The 17,889-nt window shown below is 40.0% G+C and overlaps 1 protein-coding gene across 1 annotated transcript; it reads right to left on the reverse strand.

Moving 5' to 3' along the window:
* Positions 1–3,086: 3,086 nt before the first annotated feature.
* coq7 (coenzyme Q7 homolog, ubiquinone (yeast)) lies at positions 3,087–6,516 on the reverse strand. Its single transcript, XM_041984282.1, has 6 exons — positions 6,354–6,516; positions 5,770–5,948; positions 5,062–5,176; positions 4,751–4,890; positions 3,695–3,763; positions 3,087–3,551 (listed from the first exon to the last, which is right to left on the reverse strand). The coding sequence occupies exons 1-6, from the start codon at positions 6,436–6,438 to the stop codon at positions 3,474–3,476; spliced, it is 666 nt and encodes a 221-aa protein (XP_041840216.1). The 5' UTR covers positions 6,439–6,516; the 3' UTR covers positions 3,087–3,473.
* Between the last annotated feature and the right edge of the window lie 11,373 nt (positions 6,517–17,889).

Genomic DNA, 17,889 nt, shown 5'->3' on the forward strand with positions numbered 1-17,889 from the left:
TGTCACATTTAAATGTTTCAGATCATCAAACAAATTTAAATATTAGTCAAAGACAACACACAACGCAGTTTTTAAATGAAGGTTTTTATTATTAAGGCAGAAAAAGAATCCAAACCTACATGGCCCTGTGTGAAAAAGTGACTACCCCCCCACCCTGTTAAAACTTGACTTAACTGTGGTTTATCACACCCGACTTCAATTACTGCCAGACCTGTTCTCAACCCAGAAATCACTTAAATAGGACCTGACTGACAAAGTGAAGTAGACCAAAAGATCCCCAAAGGCTAGACATAATGCTGAGATCCAAAGAAATTCAGGAACAAATAAGAAAGAACGTATTTAAGCTCTATCAGTCTGGAAAAGGTTATAAAGCCATTTCCAAAGTTTTGGGACTGCAGTGAACCACAAACAGTGAAAACATGGAACAGTGGTGAACCTTCCCAGGAGTGGCCGGCCAACCAAAATTACCCTAGGAGAGCAGCGATGACTCATCCAAGAGGTTACAAAAGACTCCACAACAACACCCAAAGAACTGCAGGCATCACTTGCCTCAGTTAAGGTCAATGTTTATGACTCCACCATAAGTAAGAGATTTGGCAAAAATGGCCTGCATGGCAGCGTTCCATGACGAAAACCACTGCTGAGCAAAAAGAACATTAAGGCTCGTGTCAGTTTTGCCATAAAACATCTTGATGATCCACAAGACTTTTGGGAAAATAATTTGAGGACTGACGAGACAAAAGTTTAACTTTTTAGAAGGTGTGTGTCTCATTACATCTTGTGTAAAAGTAATACCGCATTTCAGAAAAAGAACATCATACCAACAGTAAAATATGGTGGTGGCGGTGTGATGGTCTGGGGCTATTTTGCTGCTTCAGGACCTGGAAGACTTGCAGTGATAAATGGAACTATGAATTCTGCAGTCTACCAATTAATACAGAAGGAGAATGTCCGGCCATCTGTTCATGACCTCATGCTGAAACGAACTTGGGTTCTGCAGCAGGACAATGATCCAAAACACACCGGCAAGTCCACATCTGAATGGATGAAGAAAAACAAAATGAAGACTTTGGAGTGGCCTAGTCAAAGTCCTGACCTGAATCCTATTCAGATGCTGTGGCATGACCTTAATAAGGCTGTTCATGCTCGAAAACCCTCCAATGTGGCTGAATTACAACAATTCTACAAAGATGAAATGGCCAAAATTCCTCCACAGCACTGTAAAAGACTCATCGCAAGACAATGCAAACACTTGACTGTAGTTGTTACTGCTAAGGATGGCCCAACCAGTTAATAGGTTTAAGGGGCAATCCCTTTTTCACACAGGGCCATGTAGGTTTGGATTTTTTTTTTTCTCCTTATATAATAAGAACTGCATTTCATGTTTATTTGTGCTGTCTTTGACTAATTGCATCTGTTTGATATGAAACTTTTAAGTGTGATAAATGTACAAAAACAAATATCAGGAACTGGGGAAACACTTTTTCACACCACCGTATACAAGGACTCAGTGGGGAAAATTTTGCCATTTGGTCAAGGACTTATCTGTAAACTTAAAAAAATTTTAATTAGAAAACAATTTCACTGGATGCAACCAGTTGCTATAAGGGGCTGAGGGCCTTTGTCAAACAGGTAATCAACAGATTGTGAGAATGAGTTCCTTCACAGTGACAGAAAAACCTTACAGGATAACCATCAGTGGAAAAGATACTAGAGATTTGCTAGATCAGGGTTCTGTAACCTCTGCCCTGTGGCAGCCATCATAGAATCTAACAGCCAAATATTGATGTTGATCACTGCTTTACACATTATTGGATGCATCAATAATGGGCACAAACTGTCCCATAACAAATACGGCCTGAGCTTCTATACTTTCACTTGGACTGATGGATAGTACAGAATATCCTATTTTTTTAAGTGACAGGGGGCATTCAGCACATTAAAGGTCTGATATGCAAACACACTGCATCTAAAATAAGTCCTCTAAGTTATTTTATTCAACTCCTCTCACCTTGTAGGAAAAACATCAGAACACTTTTCTAACAGCTCATCTCTCTGAAGATTTATGGTGCATTCACTGATGCAAACAATACGATCTTTTCCTTTTGTTCTTTTCTATTTATTTATACCTTTTTAATGTGAATTCACCACAATGTAACTTTTGTTTCTTGCATTTTATTCCTTGTTCTGTTTTAACTTGTTTTTATTTAATTTTTTTACCATTTTAATGTTTGCTTTAATGTCATTGTAATGTTTTTGTAAAACACTTTGAATTGGCTTGTGTATAAAACCTGCATTACAGATAACTTTGCTTAAAGAATAAAATCATGACAGGTGATGAAACTACCTCATGTGGTGGCTGTGGCATATTTTAATTAACATTTTTATTTTATTATTAGTGATGGTCCTATGTGAAAACAGCCACTATTGTACCAAATTTAATTGAAAACTACTCAAATATAAAGTGCCAAACCCCCAAACAATTATGCCCCTTTTATGTCGCAGTTACTCTAACAAAACTGGTTGATTAATTTCCTTTAATTGCACAAATTTGCATTGTGAATTTTATAACCTGATGTTTTTAAGTAAATTCCAATACTAGCCTATTTTTATTAAAAATATTTCATTAAGTATTGAGCTGTAGCACTCCCCCAAAACAGTCTGTAAACAAATGTATACCCATTTGTTTAAAAATGAAAGATAAAGAATGATGACCAAAACAGGAGTGAAAATGTTATTCCACTTGCTTAGATTGATGAAAGGGCTAATAGATTAGGGGCCCCTGGACAGACCTCTTGCCAAACCTTCTTGCTCTGTGACCTAATGTACCCAGAACAGCTGTGCGAGGGTACTTAGCAGCTTGGTCATAATGACAAGCCATTGCTCAGCTTGATATATGAACTATTAAATGTGAAACAGGAGAGTCTGTTGAAGGGTATGATGGTGAGAATATGCTGGGATCAATATCTCCTTACATGGATCTGAGGTTTTTACATTTAGGTCAAAGAGAAGCAAGCAAACATTGTAAACTGGAACTGCAGCAACAAAATCAGAACATAAATAATTAATGAAGAGTGGAGAATATATCATATGAATTTCTTTTATTTGAAAATTACTTCACTGTAACTTCCCTTTTCAGACAGGTCACCTCTCAGCAGTACAACTGCAACACAAATATTAAACATTTGCATTCAGAAAATAGAACTAAAGTCGATTATGACAGCAAGAATCATCTCAACTTGCATACTTCAACAGACGTCATGTGTTAAAAACAGTGCAAAGTAACCAGAAGTATGTCATTCAGAAAACAGTACATGTTGCTGTTTACTGTGTCAGATAACACATTTTATCTGGTAAAAGTAAAACAATGTGTTGCTTTACAAAGACGTTCATTCATCAACGGCCATTTCAAATGAGCTCAACAGAAACTCAGTCAAAATATCAAAACATTTTTTTTTGTTTTAAATACAGACTTAGACACGTTGGGAAACATATATGGCAGCTTTGCAACCCAGCTGTATTACGTTTTTTAGTAGCCAGTATCCAGGCACCTAAAACACAAGAAAAACACACTTAAGTACCTAAAATGATTTTAAAGTAACATTTTATTAGAGATTAACAGTCCAATAAACAGTAAACACTGTTAGATAATAATCTGCTTATCAGTTTCCTAAGTACTGAAAAATCCACTTACTGATTCAGCATCATGCTCCAGCCCCGTATCATGATGGTCCATTTCATCATCTCTAAATTCCTTTATGAGCTGTCAAAAAAAGAGACCTCAAAATTATAAATATTGCAACTGGTGCTCATTATAGAAAAATTTGTTGATGTAACAGATCAATTAAGTAGAAAAGCAATTACTAAATAAACCTATCTATTTGGTGAGTGGAGTGGAGTGGCCCCCTGCAGGCCATTAGATAAAATGCATGTCCTAGTTTTCAAACCAAGGGGTTCCGTCCACCTTTGACATATGGTTTAAGCTTTAAACGTGGTTTTGAAACATCATTGGTGCTGTGTGAACACGCTTTCTACATGTTATAGAGTTTCATTGCAACTGGAAAAAAAGTGTAACTCTTGTAACAAGTATGGGCTGCTCTTGGTTATGTTGGTTCTATTGCTGGCTCTTTAGCATTGCTCTTCAGCTAAAAAGACAAAAATCAAAGTGGACAAAGATCTACTTTGCAGCTGTGATCTGCTCTTCTTTGCTATTTACTCTTTTTAAGACTTTGTCTGCTACTTGTTACATATTCAAATTCCTTTGCTCATTGTGGGATAAGAACCATGCAAATGGATTTCTCTGTGTAAGAATAAACAAAGCCCTTTTCATTTTAAACCACAAAATCACCATGTCTTACACCCGGCAGGTATTTTGCTGCTCTTTACACTATTCACCTATCAGGCTTGATAACAGCCGTAACTGGTCAAAGTTTAACATCTCGTAATCTACTAAAGGCTGAAAACAGATTTGTGTGAGGACAAAAGAAATGTAGCCATCTCGTCCATAAGCTGGAGTCTCCAGTTACTCTTCTGTGCTCCACACACACATTCAAGAACTTTCACATAAAATCTGCAGAAGCAACATTTCTTTCAATTTCACAGCAAACATATTTCTAGTAACTCGCAGTTATCCCAGATATCATTATGCTAGATTATAGTGAGACCTTCAATTGCAGGTTTAAGACACCCTAGAAGACTTAACATGCAGCATCTCAAATGCCCCATGTAAAAGTTCACGCTCACAATTTACCTGTAACAGTTCAGTATATTTTTCTGGGTCTCTTTCCATCAGAACTCTGATCTGGCTGTTGTAGTGTTCTGAGATACTCTCCTCCACAGCCACAGTGCAGGCCATGGCCCCCTCTTTACCCAGCAATGCAGTGGATGCCCCTAGAGAATATTTAAAACATTATAAAATTGATACACAAAACAAAACCTTCTGCATGGTAAAAATGGGCTTTTAAGACAAAAACATATTTTTCTTCGAATCATTGATTCATCTGATTCTTCTTAATTATCTTACAACTTTTCAATAACGGTATGTTTATAGACGGTACCAACCTAATACAAACCCAGCAATGTTCCAGAGAGGTAGCAGTGCCGTGGGCCGAACTCTGTTCTCAGCAAGGATTTCGTTGAATTTTGCTAGATGCTTCTTTTCTTGATCCCACATTTGCTAAAGAAAAACAGGCACATACAAATTATAGCTGCATTCACACATTTGTACTTTTCTATGGCTCATCACTGTGTCTAGAGTCACTTCATTCCCAACTATGACTATACTGGACACTGTCAGTGCCCTTCAATGTCCAAAAGGCAACCTTTCAGATACCTTGGCTATGTATGCTGGCTCCTCATTTTCTGTCTTGTGTTTTGGATTAGTTTTCTTTGTACTTGACCTCTACAACATCTCACTTCATTCACAGCAAGCACTGCTGAAGTGAAATGCAGAATAAAAATCTTGCTTATTTATTTTTTTTGTCTCAGTTTTAAATAAAATTGTGTTTAAATTACTACAATACTGTGTGGCCCTTCTTTTTTGGCAGCAAGGTGACATTGAACAGGACTTGACCAGGTCACTTTTCTGGAATATCCAAATATTTATCAGCATATTTTTTTTCAGGACAGTAGCCCCTTTTTATAGTGATGGGGACAAAGTATCACTCTTATTTTCTGTGTATTCAGCAGAGCCACATACATGAACTGTAGCGCAGATGAATTATTTGACTTTCTTGGTTACAAATATTTGGATCCATGTTCTCTCCAAACCTGGATGAGAGGTCCAGTCCTTGATCTACCTAACACTGCCATCTGTCCAGCATAGATGCGGTTAGCACCATATTCGCCTGCATGGTCCACACGCAGCATCTGGTGCACCATCTCCTTCTCCTCATCATCGCATGGAGGTGGAATAACACTGTAAGCACGACAGTCATGCTGAATGAGCCCTGTTAAAACAGAGTAACAAACACTGGTAAGGCTAGACGCATCCGTAAAGACACCGATCTGTCCTGGTGGAAACTGAAGCACTTGAGACTCTTTTCACTTTAAAACCTAGGTGGTTTTGCTGAAATATAGGGTTAGGGTTAGGTTAGGTTTAAGCAAACTGTAGTGCAAACATAACGTTACCAGAAGCGTATAGTCTCTAACACTTATCCAAAAAATGCTCCTTCGGACTGAATCATGTACAAGGTTAAAAATCAAGTAAATAAACCAAATATGAAAATAGACAATATTAACTTAATAGGTAATTTACACATTACGCACGGATGACCGTTACATCATGGAAACGTTAGCTAACTGTTTTTAGCATTTTAGCACTGTAGTTTTGAGCTGTTGAAGCAACCGCTTACCTCTACATTTTAAGCTGTGGCGAATCATCGCTGGGCCGACAGCATTAGACCGGCCACAGAAAACCGTTTGTGCAGCTCTTTGCATGGTAGTTACTGGATGTTTGAACTACCAGTATTAGAAAAGAAAATATGTACGAGCTGACATTGAGCGTCAGAGGATGGACGTGGCTCACACTGATGACGTAACGAAGTTGTACAACAAGTGGTTGTGGTTACAACACTGCGGTTCTTGTAGTAAAAAGAAAGATAACGCTTAACATAGTTTGTGAAAAGGAATAAAAACTCCATAATCGATAAATAATGAGAAAGAAGTGCTCTGTTATTTCAACATTTATTAAACTGCAAAACGGAAAGATGTAACTTACTGTGAAATGGCCTACGGGGAAATTCACACTCACAGATGTTACAAACACAAACAACTCAAGACATTTGTTTTTCTTTTAAAATCCAGCTAGATCCACTAATTGTGACTTTTCAAACAATTTTTGTTCATTTTGTTCACCTTAGAAACTGGCTTAAATTCACTAAATGAACTGAGGTTTCATTTATATTAAAGAGCTTTCATGTTGATCATGCAACAGACCTAAAATGATCAGGATATTTGTTCTCTGAAACTGGAAGATTTTCCATCTTTGTTATTGAAAGAATAAGAAAGGGAATAATTAACTTTATGTCATGGGGTCAGTAGGTAAATGGGTTAGCACTGTTTACTTGTTGCACCTCAGCACTATCAGAGTTTACATCAAATAAGACTGAACAAATCTGAAAGACAACTTTTTCTAGTATTCATCATCTGTCTAGTCTACTCTGCTGCTTATGTGTTGCAAAGCAGGTTAACAGGGTCAGCATTTTAGACAAGTCAATCTGCCAAAGGATTACAACACAACTCAAACAAATTTGCACAATAGGCAATTTAGAGTTCACCAAGTTCACATGGCCTCCACATATCTGGCTTGTAGGATGAAAACCTGTAATTGAAGGAATGAACTAAATACAGAAAATTACATTTTGGCTGGACTCACTTTGTTTTTCAGTGCAAAACAAATCATGGTTGTTTGTTTTATGTAAACCTATTGTATAAGAAGCAATTCAGCAAAGAAAATGAGGGCTTTTGAGGAGCCTTCACAATTACTGGTGGTGATCTACAGATGGCAGTATTGCACTGAAAACAATGGTTGTAATAAACATTATTCTGTAAAGTCCAGTTGGTTCCAGTTTTCAGAATAATTTCAGTTCTGGTAAATGTGTGGCACTGCAGTGATGTTATGGTTTAATCTTTTAAAATATTATTATACTTAAAATTTTAAACTCTGGATGAAAATATGTTCCTTGAATAATTATAAATCAGAAACACAAGCCTTATCTTGCACTTTCACGTCACCGTGTAGAAATGCCTGCTCCTGCTTTTTGATGTCCAAAGATTTGGTGAACAACACTCATGCTAGTTTAGATGCTGGAATGTGTGGAATGATGAGGCTGACTGCTGCAGAGTTGTGATGGTCATAAGTAAACAAGGCCAGGACGGTGAAAGGTGGGGTGTGTCGGTTTTGTCTGTGTGTTTGTGGTGAGACACAAGTTATGTGTTTCCCTATCTGTCTGTCTGACTGTGGGTTTCCGCATATGTGTGGCCTCACATCGGTAAATGTGGACTGCCTTTGTCCTCTTTGAATGAGTATGTGTCGATCACAGGTGTGAGTGAGGATGGATTAAAAACAGCAAGGTAATCAACTGTTTGTTGGATCCAAACCCTTTTTGAACCTATTTAGGTCTGTGTTGGCTGTGTGCCTTTTTTCTTTCAATTAACTCATTTGTCTTATCCACCAATCCATCTATTGTTTGCACCCAGTTATTCCAACGCAGGAGTTGCAGGACAGCTACTACCCTGCCTTACTCTTAGCAACTACTAGATTACACCCTGGGCATGTCGCCAGTCCATCTCAGGGCCTAATTTCTAATGCTTGTTTGAGAATTTACACCTCGAAGCACAGAATCATCTGAGACTAGTCCTGCTTTATTCCACAGGCTAGTTGTGTCAGGACACAATGTCATTGTGAAAGGGCATTCCACTAGTTTTAAAGCAATATTATATACATTTCCAATCTAAAAACTGTACTTCTGACTTGTTTTGATCAGATTCATACGCTGACATTTAGTATGCACATTAAACTATCCTTGCCCTGCAGGATCCTGCAGCTTAGAAACCAGGCTAAAACTTTGTTTTTTTCCACAACAGCTGTGGACTGCTTTACGGCACAGTTTTAAATGCCAGCAAACAGATGTCAACACACTGGCCATTTTGGATGAGTACTGTGGCTGATTAAGAAAAGAAACCTAAGAGGGCATCATCAGAGGAATAGAGGAAAGTAGAGAATATATATAGGTCTTCTTCCCATATGTAGTTCATTTCTTTTATTTCTCCTCCATTTGGGTCTTCTGGAGTGTGTCAGCTTCACCATTGTGTAGATTTCCTGGTGTAGAGATTGTGGGTCTGCCTGGTTCCATCTTCTTGTTATTGATTCTTTTCCAACCCACTGTAATGATTTCAATTAAATACTTATCATTGTCCTGTACATATTTATATTGATTGATTGATTGATTGATTGATTGATTGATTGATTGATTGATTGATTGATTGATTGATTGATTGATTGATTTCTGGAACCAATGGATTAAAAGGCATTCCAAAAGATAACATGCTAAAGTATAAAACATGCTTCCAGCAAAGACAGGAGCAAGAGAGCCTTTCTCTACATATGTTCAATTTTGTATTTCTTGTACATTCTAGATCATATTTTTAAAGTAAAAATTGTGATTGGGTCAAGACTGTTTTGGACTTTTTTGTATTTTCCTTCACCTCCAATCAGATATTGAATTGGATACGAGTCCTGATTTATTTGATTTATTTAAAATTCTTTCCATTTTGCTTCGTAGTCTGGTTTACACCAGAGGTGGCCATATAGGTTGTGCTGAAGAATAATAATAATATTCTTCCAGTATCAGAAGGGCTATCCCTCCTTTAGATTTTGGGAGTTGAAGAGATTTGGACTTGGGGTATAAATCAAATAAATCTAGATATTTTTTTGTTCCATGCCATGAAGTATAATTGTGGTATTTCAATTATTAATTGTCAAACTTGTGTTTTCTTAATATTTACTTTTTACCCAGACCAATTTCCATATGTTTTTAGAAAGTCCATAAAAGATGGAAGGGGTTTCTCTGGTTGTTGTAAAAAATATGCTACAACATTGGCAATAAATAAATAAATAAATAGAAAATCTATCTTATGTTTGACATTTCTTGCTTTCTTACTTTTGTCTTTGTATTCTGTAGGATTGCACTCACCAGAGGTTCAATAAGTAAAGCAAACAACGGCAGCATCCCTGTTTTGTTAATTTATGTAATATAAATTTCTCTGTTAAGCTTCCTTTTAATTTAACTCTGGCATTAGGATGGGTATAAAGTGTTTTGATAAATTGCAGTGATTCTATGTTAATTCCAAATCTTTCTCATGCTTTGTACAAAATCCCCAATTGACAGTCAAATGTTTGTCGGCATCAGTGCACACAAGTATGGTACTCTGTTTATATTGTTGTGCTGAAGTGTTCTCCTAAAACTGTCTTTGGTTGCTTTCGGCCCTATTTTATACTATTTTTGCTTTAAAAAGTTATTTTTATTCTCAAAAATATTATTTCTTTTCATAGATGTTAGGTTCATCTACAGATTGATGTTTCTTTTTTAAATTCCCTCAACTGGTTAATATGGTTTTTATATTCCTCTGTTTTCCTTTTTTTAAGTGTTGCATAAGTTCTGAATTTTTCACTTAGGAGTGCCTTCACTGCATCCCATAAGACTGCTGGATTAATTTCATGTCAGTTTACTCCATTATTGTTTTCTTATTGATACTTGTGCATATCTTCTTTTATCTGATTATACAAGTTCTCATTATTTAAAATACATACATGCATACATACATACATACATACATACATTTAATCCCCACATTGTCTTGTGTTTGGCTCTTCCTAAATTTTGTTTTAACTGTATGAGATCATGATCTGACACATCTATTGTCCCAATATCCTTTATTCTGTAGATGTCTTGTTTACCAACAAAGACATAAACTTTTCTTGATTAAACTTTGTGATTACCGGGGTAATAAGTTCAATCTTTTTCATTGTGATAGAGGTATCTCCTTACATCCATCATTCCCATTTCTCTTAAAGAGGTTCTTGTAAAATTTAAAAAGTGTGTATGAAATCTCTTTAGTAGAATCCAATCTTGGGCATAAATCTACATAGAAATTGACATATATATACACATGTATATATCTTGATGGCAATATCAGGAAACTGGAACATGAGAGACTGGAAAAAGACCAAGGGCTCAAGGAAGAGTGGAAAAATCCTGGAAGGTGAAGGCAGCAGTTGTGTCTGTGGTTATCGGAGCACTGGGGGCAATGTCTCCCACCCTGGTAAAGTGCCTCCAACAGATACCTGGAGAAACATCCGACATCAGTGTCCAGAAGAGAACAATCCTGTTGTCCAAGAGACTGTGCAGGACCCTCAAGCTCCCAGGTCTCTGGTAGAGGACCTGAGTTTGAGATGAATAGCCACCCACCCCACCCAGGAGAGACGGGGAGTTGGTTAGGGAAGAGTTAGTCACCAGTCCATCATAGGACTGTAGAGGACAAAGTGTTCCTTCATGAGCAAAGAAGTGATGTTACAAAATAGCAGTGGAGAGAAGGGTTGCAAGCTGCTTTTGAAAAATCAAAGGAAATGATGCAGCCACAGATATATTTGTACAAAATGATCCCCGGAGAGACAATGGATGGTCACCATATAGGACTGGTGAAGTGTTGTCACATTGTATGCCTGATGGAGCAGAGCATCCAATACATCATGAACTCACCATGAACATTAAATACTGATGGGGAAAAAAAAAGTACTCACAGCTGGATAAAGAAGGACTGGCAATAACATCTGAGCAACTGACTCTTTGGAATAGATAAGCAATTAAAAGTGATGAGTAACAGCTGTCCCACCTGAAGCCTGAGCTTTATTTAAGCATCAGATATGCTGTTCTACTTTAGTTGGTGATTGGAACAATGGGGGTTGTTAAGGTCTTTCTTATTTGTATGCTGTCCAGTAGGCTTGATCAAGGTTTTGTGTATTGTTTTTCATTTCTTTATAATTTTAATGCAAGTCAGTCTGTAGCATGTTTGGTAACTAAACCGGCTAACATTGCAATGGTTACAGGGTCACCCATGCCACTTGATGAAGCAAATGGAGGAATTAAAATGCAGAAGACAATGGAAAGTAAGGCTATGGAGACTTCAGTGTGTTTGTGTGTGTGTGTGTGTATAAATGTAGTTTAACTTTATGCTCTGTATTGCAGCCTTCTCTACTAATGAAACATCTCTAAAGAAGGCCATTGCATTTCTCCAGTCACTGGATTCCATTTGGAAGCAATATGCTAAAGGTGAGTAGCATGTGCTATGATGTAAATTTGTATTTAACTGGAATTAATTAGTCTTGAGACTAGAACTAAAATTTCTTTCAGCACAATTGGAAACCAAAAATGTGGATGCTGCGATGGCACTTGGCTTTGAGTCCGACGAGTCCGCCACCTCCGGTGGCAACGCCACAACCCCGCCGCCGACGAGTCCACCACCTCCGGTGGCAACGCTACAACCCCGCCGCCGACGAGTCCGCCACCTCCGGTGGCAACGCCACAACCCCGCTGCCAGCAAATCCACCAAATAAAGTGTTTAATGTAATTCCACCTGTTTCTGTCTTTCTAATACAGGGAGCTGTACAAAATATTAAAGTTGACTAGGAAGGTGTAGACATCTTGAAAGTTAAAGTTTGTTTTTAATGCACTTATTGCTTCTTGCACCCCACTGTAATGCTTTTGTTTCATGTAAAGCACTTTGAATAGTCTTGTACATGAAATGTGCTATACAAATTTGCCTTGCCTTGAATAAAAAGCTGTTTAGCATCAACCCAGTTAGGGTTTTTTTTTTTTTTTTTTTTTGTTCTTTTTTCTTAAAGCACACAAATGAATTGCAACACTCTGCAGGGATCTTAAATCCCAGTCTGCAGGGCCCACTTTATAGGCTCAATATATAGTCATAAAGATTTTGTAGTTGTAAATGTTTGCAAATGATAAATGGCTATATTGTCATTGCACTGTTAGGTTAGGTACAACAAAATTGAGGGTGGTCACTTAGGTGAGGAGTCACTGTACACCATAAAAAACATGCACTTTTGGGGGAGGCCGGTGTGGGTAGGCTCGGGGGTAGTGGACTTTCCCACTGTCCTCCTCCTCTCTTGCCTACATGTGCTGGGTGGGTGCCTTTGGGGTTGGTGGCAGCTCATTAGCTGCTTTTGCAGTGTGTCCTGGTGGTAGGAACAACTGCTCCTAGCCAGTCCTGCTTTTGGGGACCTCCTGGGGAAAGATGGCTACTGCCGCCAGCAACTCACCTTCTGGAGGGAAGTCTGCTTCCCCTTGGACTTACTTCCCCGGACCCCTTTTCCTCCCTGCTCTCTCTCTCACACACATGTAGGGTGTTGGGGAGGTGTGCACGTCATGCTGGGTGGAGGGGAGGGGGCCATCAAAGTAGCCTCATTGGCTTGTGGTGATTCGTCTCTGTTTTCATTACACACAAACAACCAGTGGCATGCAGAGACACTTTGAGAGGCAGGTGCTCAGTTTTTAAAAAAAAGGGCACTTTGCAGAGTTCGTGGAACCGCCACCTATGTTTAATTGGGGGGGGGGGCATTACAGGTTTTTATGTACTAATAAACTTATTGAAATATGTTACTGTACATGAACCTGGTACTGATCTGACACTGCTCTCCCTATCTTCCTCATCTTCGATGCTGGTAGATGGTCTACTGTGGGACAGTAAAGGGAATAAAGTTATGCATCTTTGAGTGCTTTGAGTAAGACTGTTTAGTGACAAGAGGCAATGCATTACACCACTAAGACTAACACCAGTCTGCATCTGCCATAGTCTGACTTCAATGCTTTACCACTTGCTGTGTTCTGCAGACAAATTCTAATTGGGTATTTATGATGATTAACATTTCATTATTAGCCTACAATGGTAAATACAAGATAAATGTGAATTCTGTAAGGCCTAACATGGAAACAACTTATATTTGTGGGGCTACAAAATAATGTACTGGGCTAATATAGCTTGTACCAGATTTGGCACTTCCAAAGCACATTGTGGACTCATTTACACAGTTCAATAAAATTTGTGTTTCACACTCCTCAGCCTCCTCAGTAAGGTCTATTCAGGGGTGCTGGAGAGGAGGGTCCGTTGGATAGTCGAACCTCGGATTGAGGAGGAGCAGTGTGGTTTTTGTCCCGGTTGTGGAACAGTAGACCAGCTCTACACTCTCTTCAGGGTCTTGGAGGGGGCATTTGAGTTTGTTCAACCAGTCTACATGTGCTTTGTGGACTTGGAGAAGGCGTTCCACCATGTCCCCCAGGGACGCCTGTGGGGGATACTCTGGGAATATGGAGTGCCGGACCCCCTTGTACGTGCTGTCCAGTGCCTGTATGACCAGTGTCAGAGCTTGATTCGCATTGCCGGCAGTAAATCAGAATTGTTTCCAGTGAAAGTTGGACTCCGCCAAGGCTGCCCTTTGTCCCCGATTATGTTCATAACCTTTATGGACAGAATTTCTAGGTGCAGCCAAGATGCTGAGGGGATCTGGATAGGTGGCCTCAGGATTGGGTCTCTGCTCTTTGCGGATGATGTGGTTCTGTTGGCTTCATCGGGCCGTGATCTTCAGCTCTCACTGGAGCGATTCGCAGCCGAATGTGAAGCAGCTGGGATGAGAATTAGCACCTCCAAATCCGAGACCATGGTCCTCAGCCGGAAAAGGGTGGAGTGCTTTCTCCAGGTCGGCAATGAGATTCTGCCCCAAGTGGAGCAGTTCATGTATCTCGGGGTCTTGTTCACGAGTGAGGGAAGGATATAGCAGGAGATTGACAGGCGGATCAGTGCGGTGATGCGGACTCTGCATCAGTCTGTCGTGGTTAAGAAGGAGCTGAGCCAAAAAGCAAAGCTCTCGATTTACCGGTCAATCTACGTTCCTACCCTCACCTATGGTCACGAGCTGTGGGTAGTGACTGAAAGAACAAGATTGCGAATACAAGCGGCTGAAATGAGTTTTCTCCGCAGGGTGGCCGGGCTGTCCCTTAGGGATAGCGTGAGAAGCTCGGTGATTCTCAGAATAGAATCCCTGCTCCTCTGCATCAAGAGGTGTCATATGAGGTGGCTTGAGCATCTGGTCAGGATGCCTCCTGGACGCCTCCCTGGTGACGTCCCACTGGAAAGAGGCCCCGGGCAAGACCCAGGACACGCTGGATGGACTACATCTCTTGGCTGGCCTGGGAACACCTTGGGATCCCCCCAGATGAGCTAGTGAATGTGGCCGGGGACAGGGAAGTCTGGGTTTCCCTGCTTAGGCAGCTGCCCCCGCGACCCGACTCTGTATAACAGTCAATGGATGGATGGATGGAATAAAATTTGTGGAAGAATTAATTTTTAAAAACCTGAAGTCCCCAAATCATTGTAAAGCCCTTTGAGTGTCTATAAAAGTGCTATAAAATTGTAAGGAATTATTATTTATAATTAATTATTAAAAGGCCTTAAACAGTTAACATGACTGGTCTTGGCTCTGACCTTTCTCCTTCATCATCTTTCTCCTCATCCTCCTTGCTGCTTGATGGATTTATCCAGGCCAGCAGAGAGCTGCTTCCCTGAGCCTCCTGGTGTAGCTCCTTTAACTTCTGTTTAGTTGATCGCTCTTTTGTAAGCATGCTGCAATTGATAAAAGCAGAGGCCAACAGTGTTATGGACTGCTTAGAATAATGCTGCTTGGAATGAAAAAAAAAAAAATTGTCAAATTATTACAATCTGCAACAAAAGAGATGGGCAACTGGAGAATCCTGTGCGATGTGGTTTATGAATAAGTTGTGAAAACTTCATGAAAGAAAAACATACCCGTGTTTGAAATGACCACTTAGCATAACATTTGGCAAGGTACCACTGATTATGGCAAGTGCCAAGCTCGTTAAGCGGGCAGTCGGTTAATTAACACTCAGCCTTTCAGGTTGTAATGAGACAGACAGGCTACTTTACAACAGGGATGAATAGTTTTGTATCAGGCTTAGTTTAGGAGCAAAAGGTGCCCTCGAAATAGTTCAGCGTTACCTGGGTAATGGCAGGTGGAGCAGTGGGAGGTAACTTCGCGGACAGTCCAGCTGCTGCATGGCACAATGCACATGCTTACAATGGGCCTCATTGGTGCCCGCTTTGCGTGATCACGTTGCCATAGAAACAGCAGGAACAAAACTGGCATACGCGTATGTGTACATGTGTGTAAGGCGGTGTGTGTGTGAATGTCAACATAGTGGGCCACATACAGTATATAAAAAAATAATTCTGATAAAAAAAAGGGCACTTTTTCAGCCCCAACAGCAAGGGTAAGTGCTTCAGCACCACCATGTAGTGCATGGCTGGCGGGGCTGCTCATGTGGCCTCACTCATAGAACAGTGTGGCCCTGTCCCTCAGTTTTAATAGCAAGCAACACACACTTTCCAAAAAGTCATGAGCAGGAGAGGTGAGGTTAATGGGGGCCTTTCATGCCCTTGTTTCCTGGGTGCCACCGGGGGCATGCAGGAGGCGGTTGCCCCATGGGCCGATATCCAAGCTGGCTGTGCTGATGAGGGGATGCTGCTAGTCCTGGGAGGGTACCCAGTCTGCTGCATCTGTTTGTGATGTAGTGGTGAGGGAGGGGTGCAGATTTGGGGCTCATTATCCTCTGGTCCACTGGGGGTATCTCCCACACTCCCACGTCTTTGTGGTGGGGTGGCTGGGGTTTGTGCTCCAGGATTGCTGCTGATCGTCCAGGTGTTTGGGCTGCCCTATTCTGCCTCTAGCCTCCGTAAAGGCGTGGTCTTATTTGCACGATCAAACTCATCTCTGATCACTCCTCATTCCTATACTCTGCGTGATGACACAGTCACTGAGTTGTCCATTGGGTTTATACACTAAGATCAGGTTTCGAATCACAGGGGAGCTAAGGGGAGCTTGGCTCCCCTGAAAGGCAGAGGAGCTCTCCTAAAGAGATTTAACTTATACATTTGGGGGAGCCCTAATAATATTCCAAACGACACGGATGATCCGTTCTGTTTCCTTCAGCACCGTGGACAGCAGCATTGTTTGTTTGTTATGTACTGTGAGCATCCACACAACCACCTTTTGTAGTGAAAGAACTCTCTGTCGCTGTTTCTGATTAAACAAGCTGCATACAATAGTTTTTTTTTAATAGTAACCATATTTTTGACCGCGCTACGTGCACTGATATAAATGCACGTGACTTGTGAAGCCGCGGTGCACGTGCAAAAATAAGGCACCCCCGAAACCCCCACTGTAATTTAAGCCCTGATTAAGATCTACTTTTGTTTAGGGTTTTATGTGTGTGTGTGTGTGTGTGTGTGTGTGTGTGTGTTTCTGGTACTTTGGTTGTTAATGTGATACATGCTTGTTTTTGTTCTCTTTTTTTGTTTTTTTTTTGGGGGGGGGGGTGTTATTTATTTATTTATTTTATTTTTTTATTTTTTTATTTTTTTAGACATTCTTGATGATTGTCAGCTTTGTTTTCCTGTAAAAGTTGTAGGAAATTCTCAGTTCTTTTTCTGTATAGGTGTAGCAGTTGGTTGTCTGGTGTTTGGATTGAAAGTTTGCCTTCCATCTGTTGTATCTTTGTCTCATCTTTCTTTTTTCTACTTTCCTTTTTGCTTCTCTTCACTATTTTCTTTTTTATTTATTTTTTTTTTCTGTCCACTCCGGTCAGGTTCAGCAGGATTACATAAATTCCATAATTCAAAGAAAAAAAATCAGATTATCAAGAGGAGCTTTATATCCATAGAGCTCTTGTTGGCCAAATACAATAGGTGGCCGCAAAATTTGTCCAACACCCCTTCCTTTGTCCATTACCCTTCTCCGTCCACAAAGCGGCATTTTGTCCACTCTCCATTCACCCCATTCAAGAATGGGCTCTCGGTCCTTACAAAGTGTTATTTTGTCCTCTGGCAATGCACATCAATGGTTCGAACCTTGAACCCTCCATGTCCAAAAGGTGGCATATGCCTGCAATGTTAACTTTGTCCAGAAACCCTTCTTTGTGTCCAAAAGGTAGCACTTTGTCCAAAACATGTCGTTTTGTCCATTTGCAATGCCTGCATTGTTAACTTTGTTTTGTTTGTTTGTTTGTTTTTTTCAATGTTTATTTGGTCCAGAAACCCTACTGTGTGTCCGATAGGTGCCATGTCTGACCCAAGCAATGGCACAGGGATGAGGATGGAAACAGGACTGAAAAGGGTAACTTTGTCAAAATATTACTTGCCTCATTCTTGCAAAACATGCCTCATTGATGAGGACAGTTGAGTTACAGCCACTTGCAAACCCCTTGGCTGTCTTTGTATATATTGATCTGAAATTGATATAAAATG

This window comes from Melanotaenia boesemani, chromosome 4, assembly GCF_017639745.1.
Source record: "Melanotaenia boesemani isolate fMelBoe1 chromosome 4, fMelBoe1.pri, whole genome shotgun sequence".
Classification (NCBI taxonomy): domain Eukaryota; kingdom Metazoa; phylum Chordata; class Actinopteri; order Atheriniformes; family Melanotaeniidae; genus Melanotaenia; species Melanotaenia boesemani.

Coding starts and splice junctions, on each gene's coding strand:
- coq7 (XM_041984282.1), bottom strand. CDS start 6,438: ATGCAAAGAGCTGCACAAACGGTTTTCTGTGGCCGGTCTAATGCTGTC. Junction 5,949..6,353: donor CCACAGCTTAAAATGTAGAG/GTAAGCGGTTGC, acceptor CTGTTTTAACAG/GGCTCATTCAGCATGACTGT. Junction 4,891..5,061: donor CATTGCTGGGTTTGTATTAG/GTTGGTACCGTC, acceptor AATATTCTCTAG/GGGCATCCACTGCATTGCTG.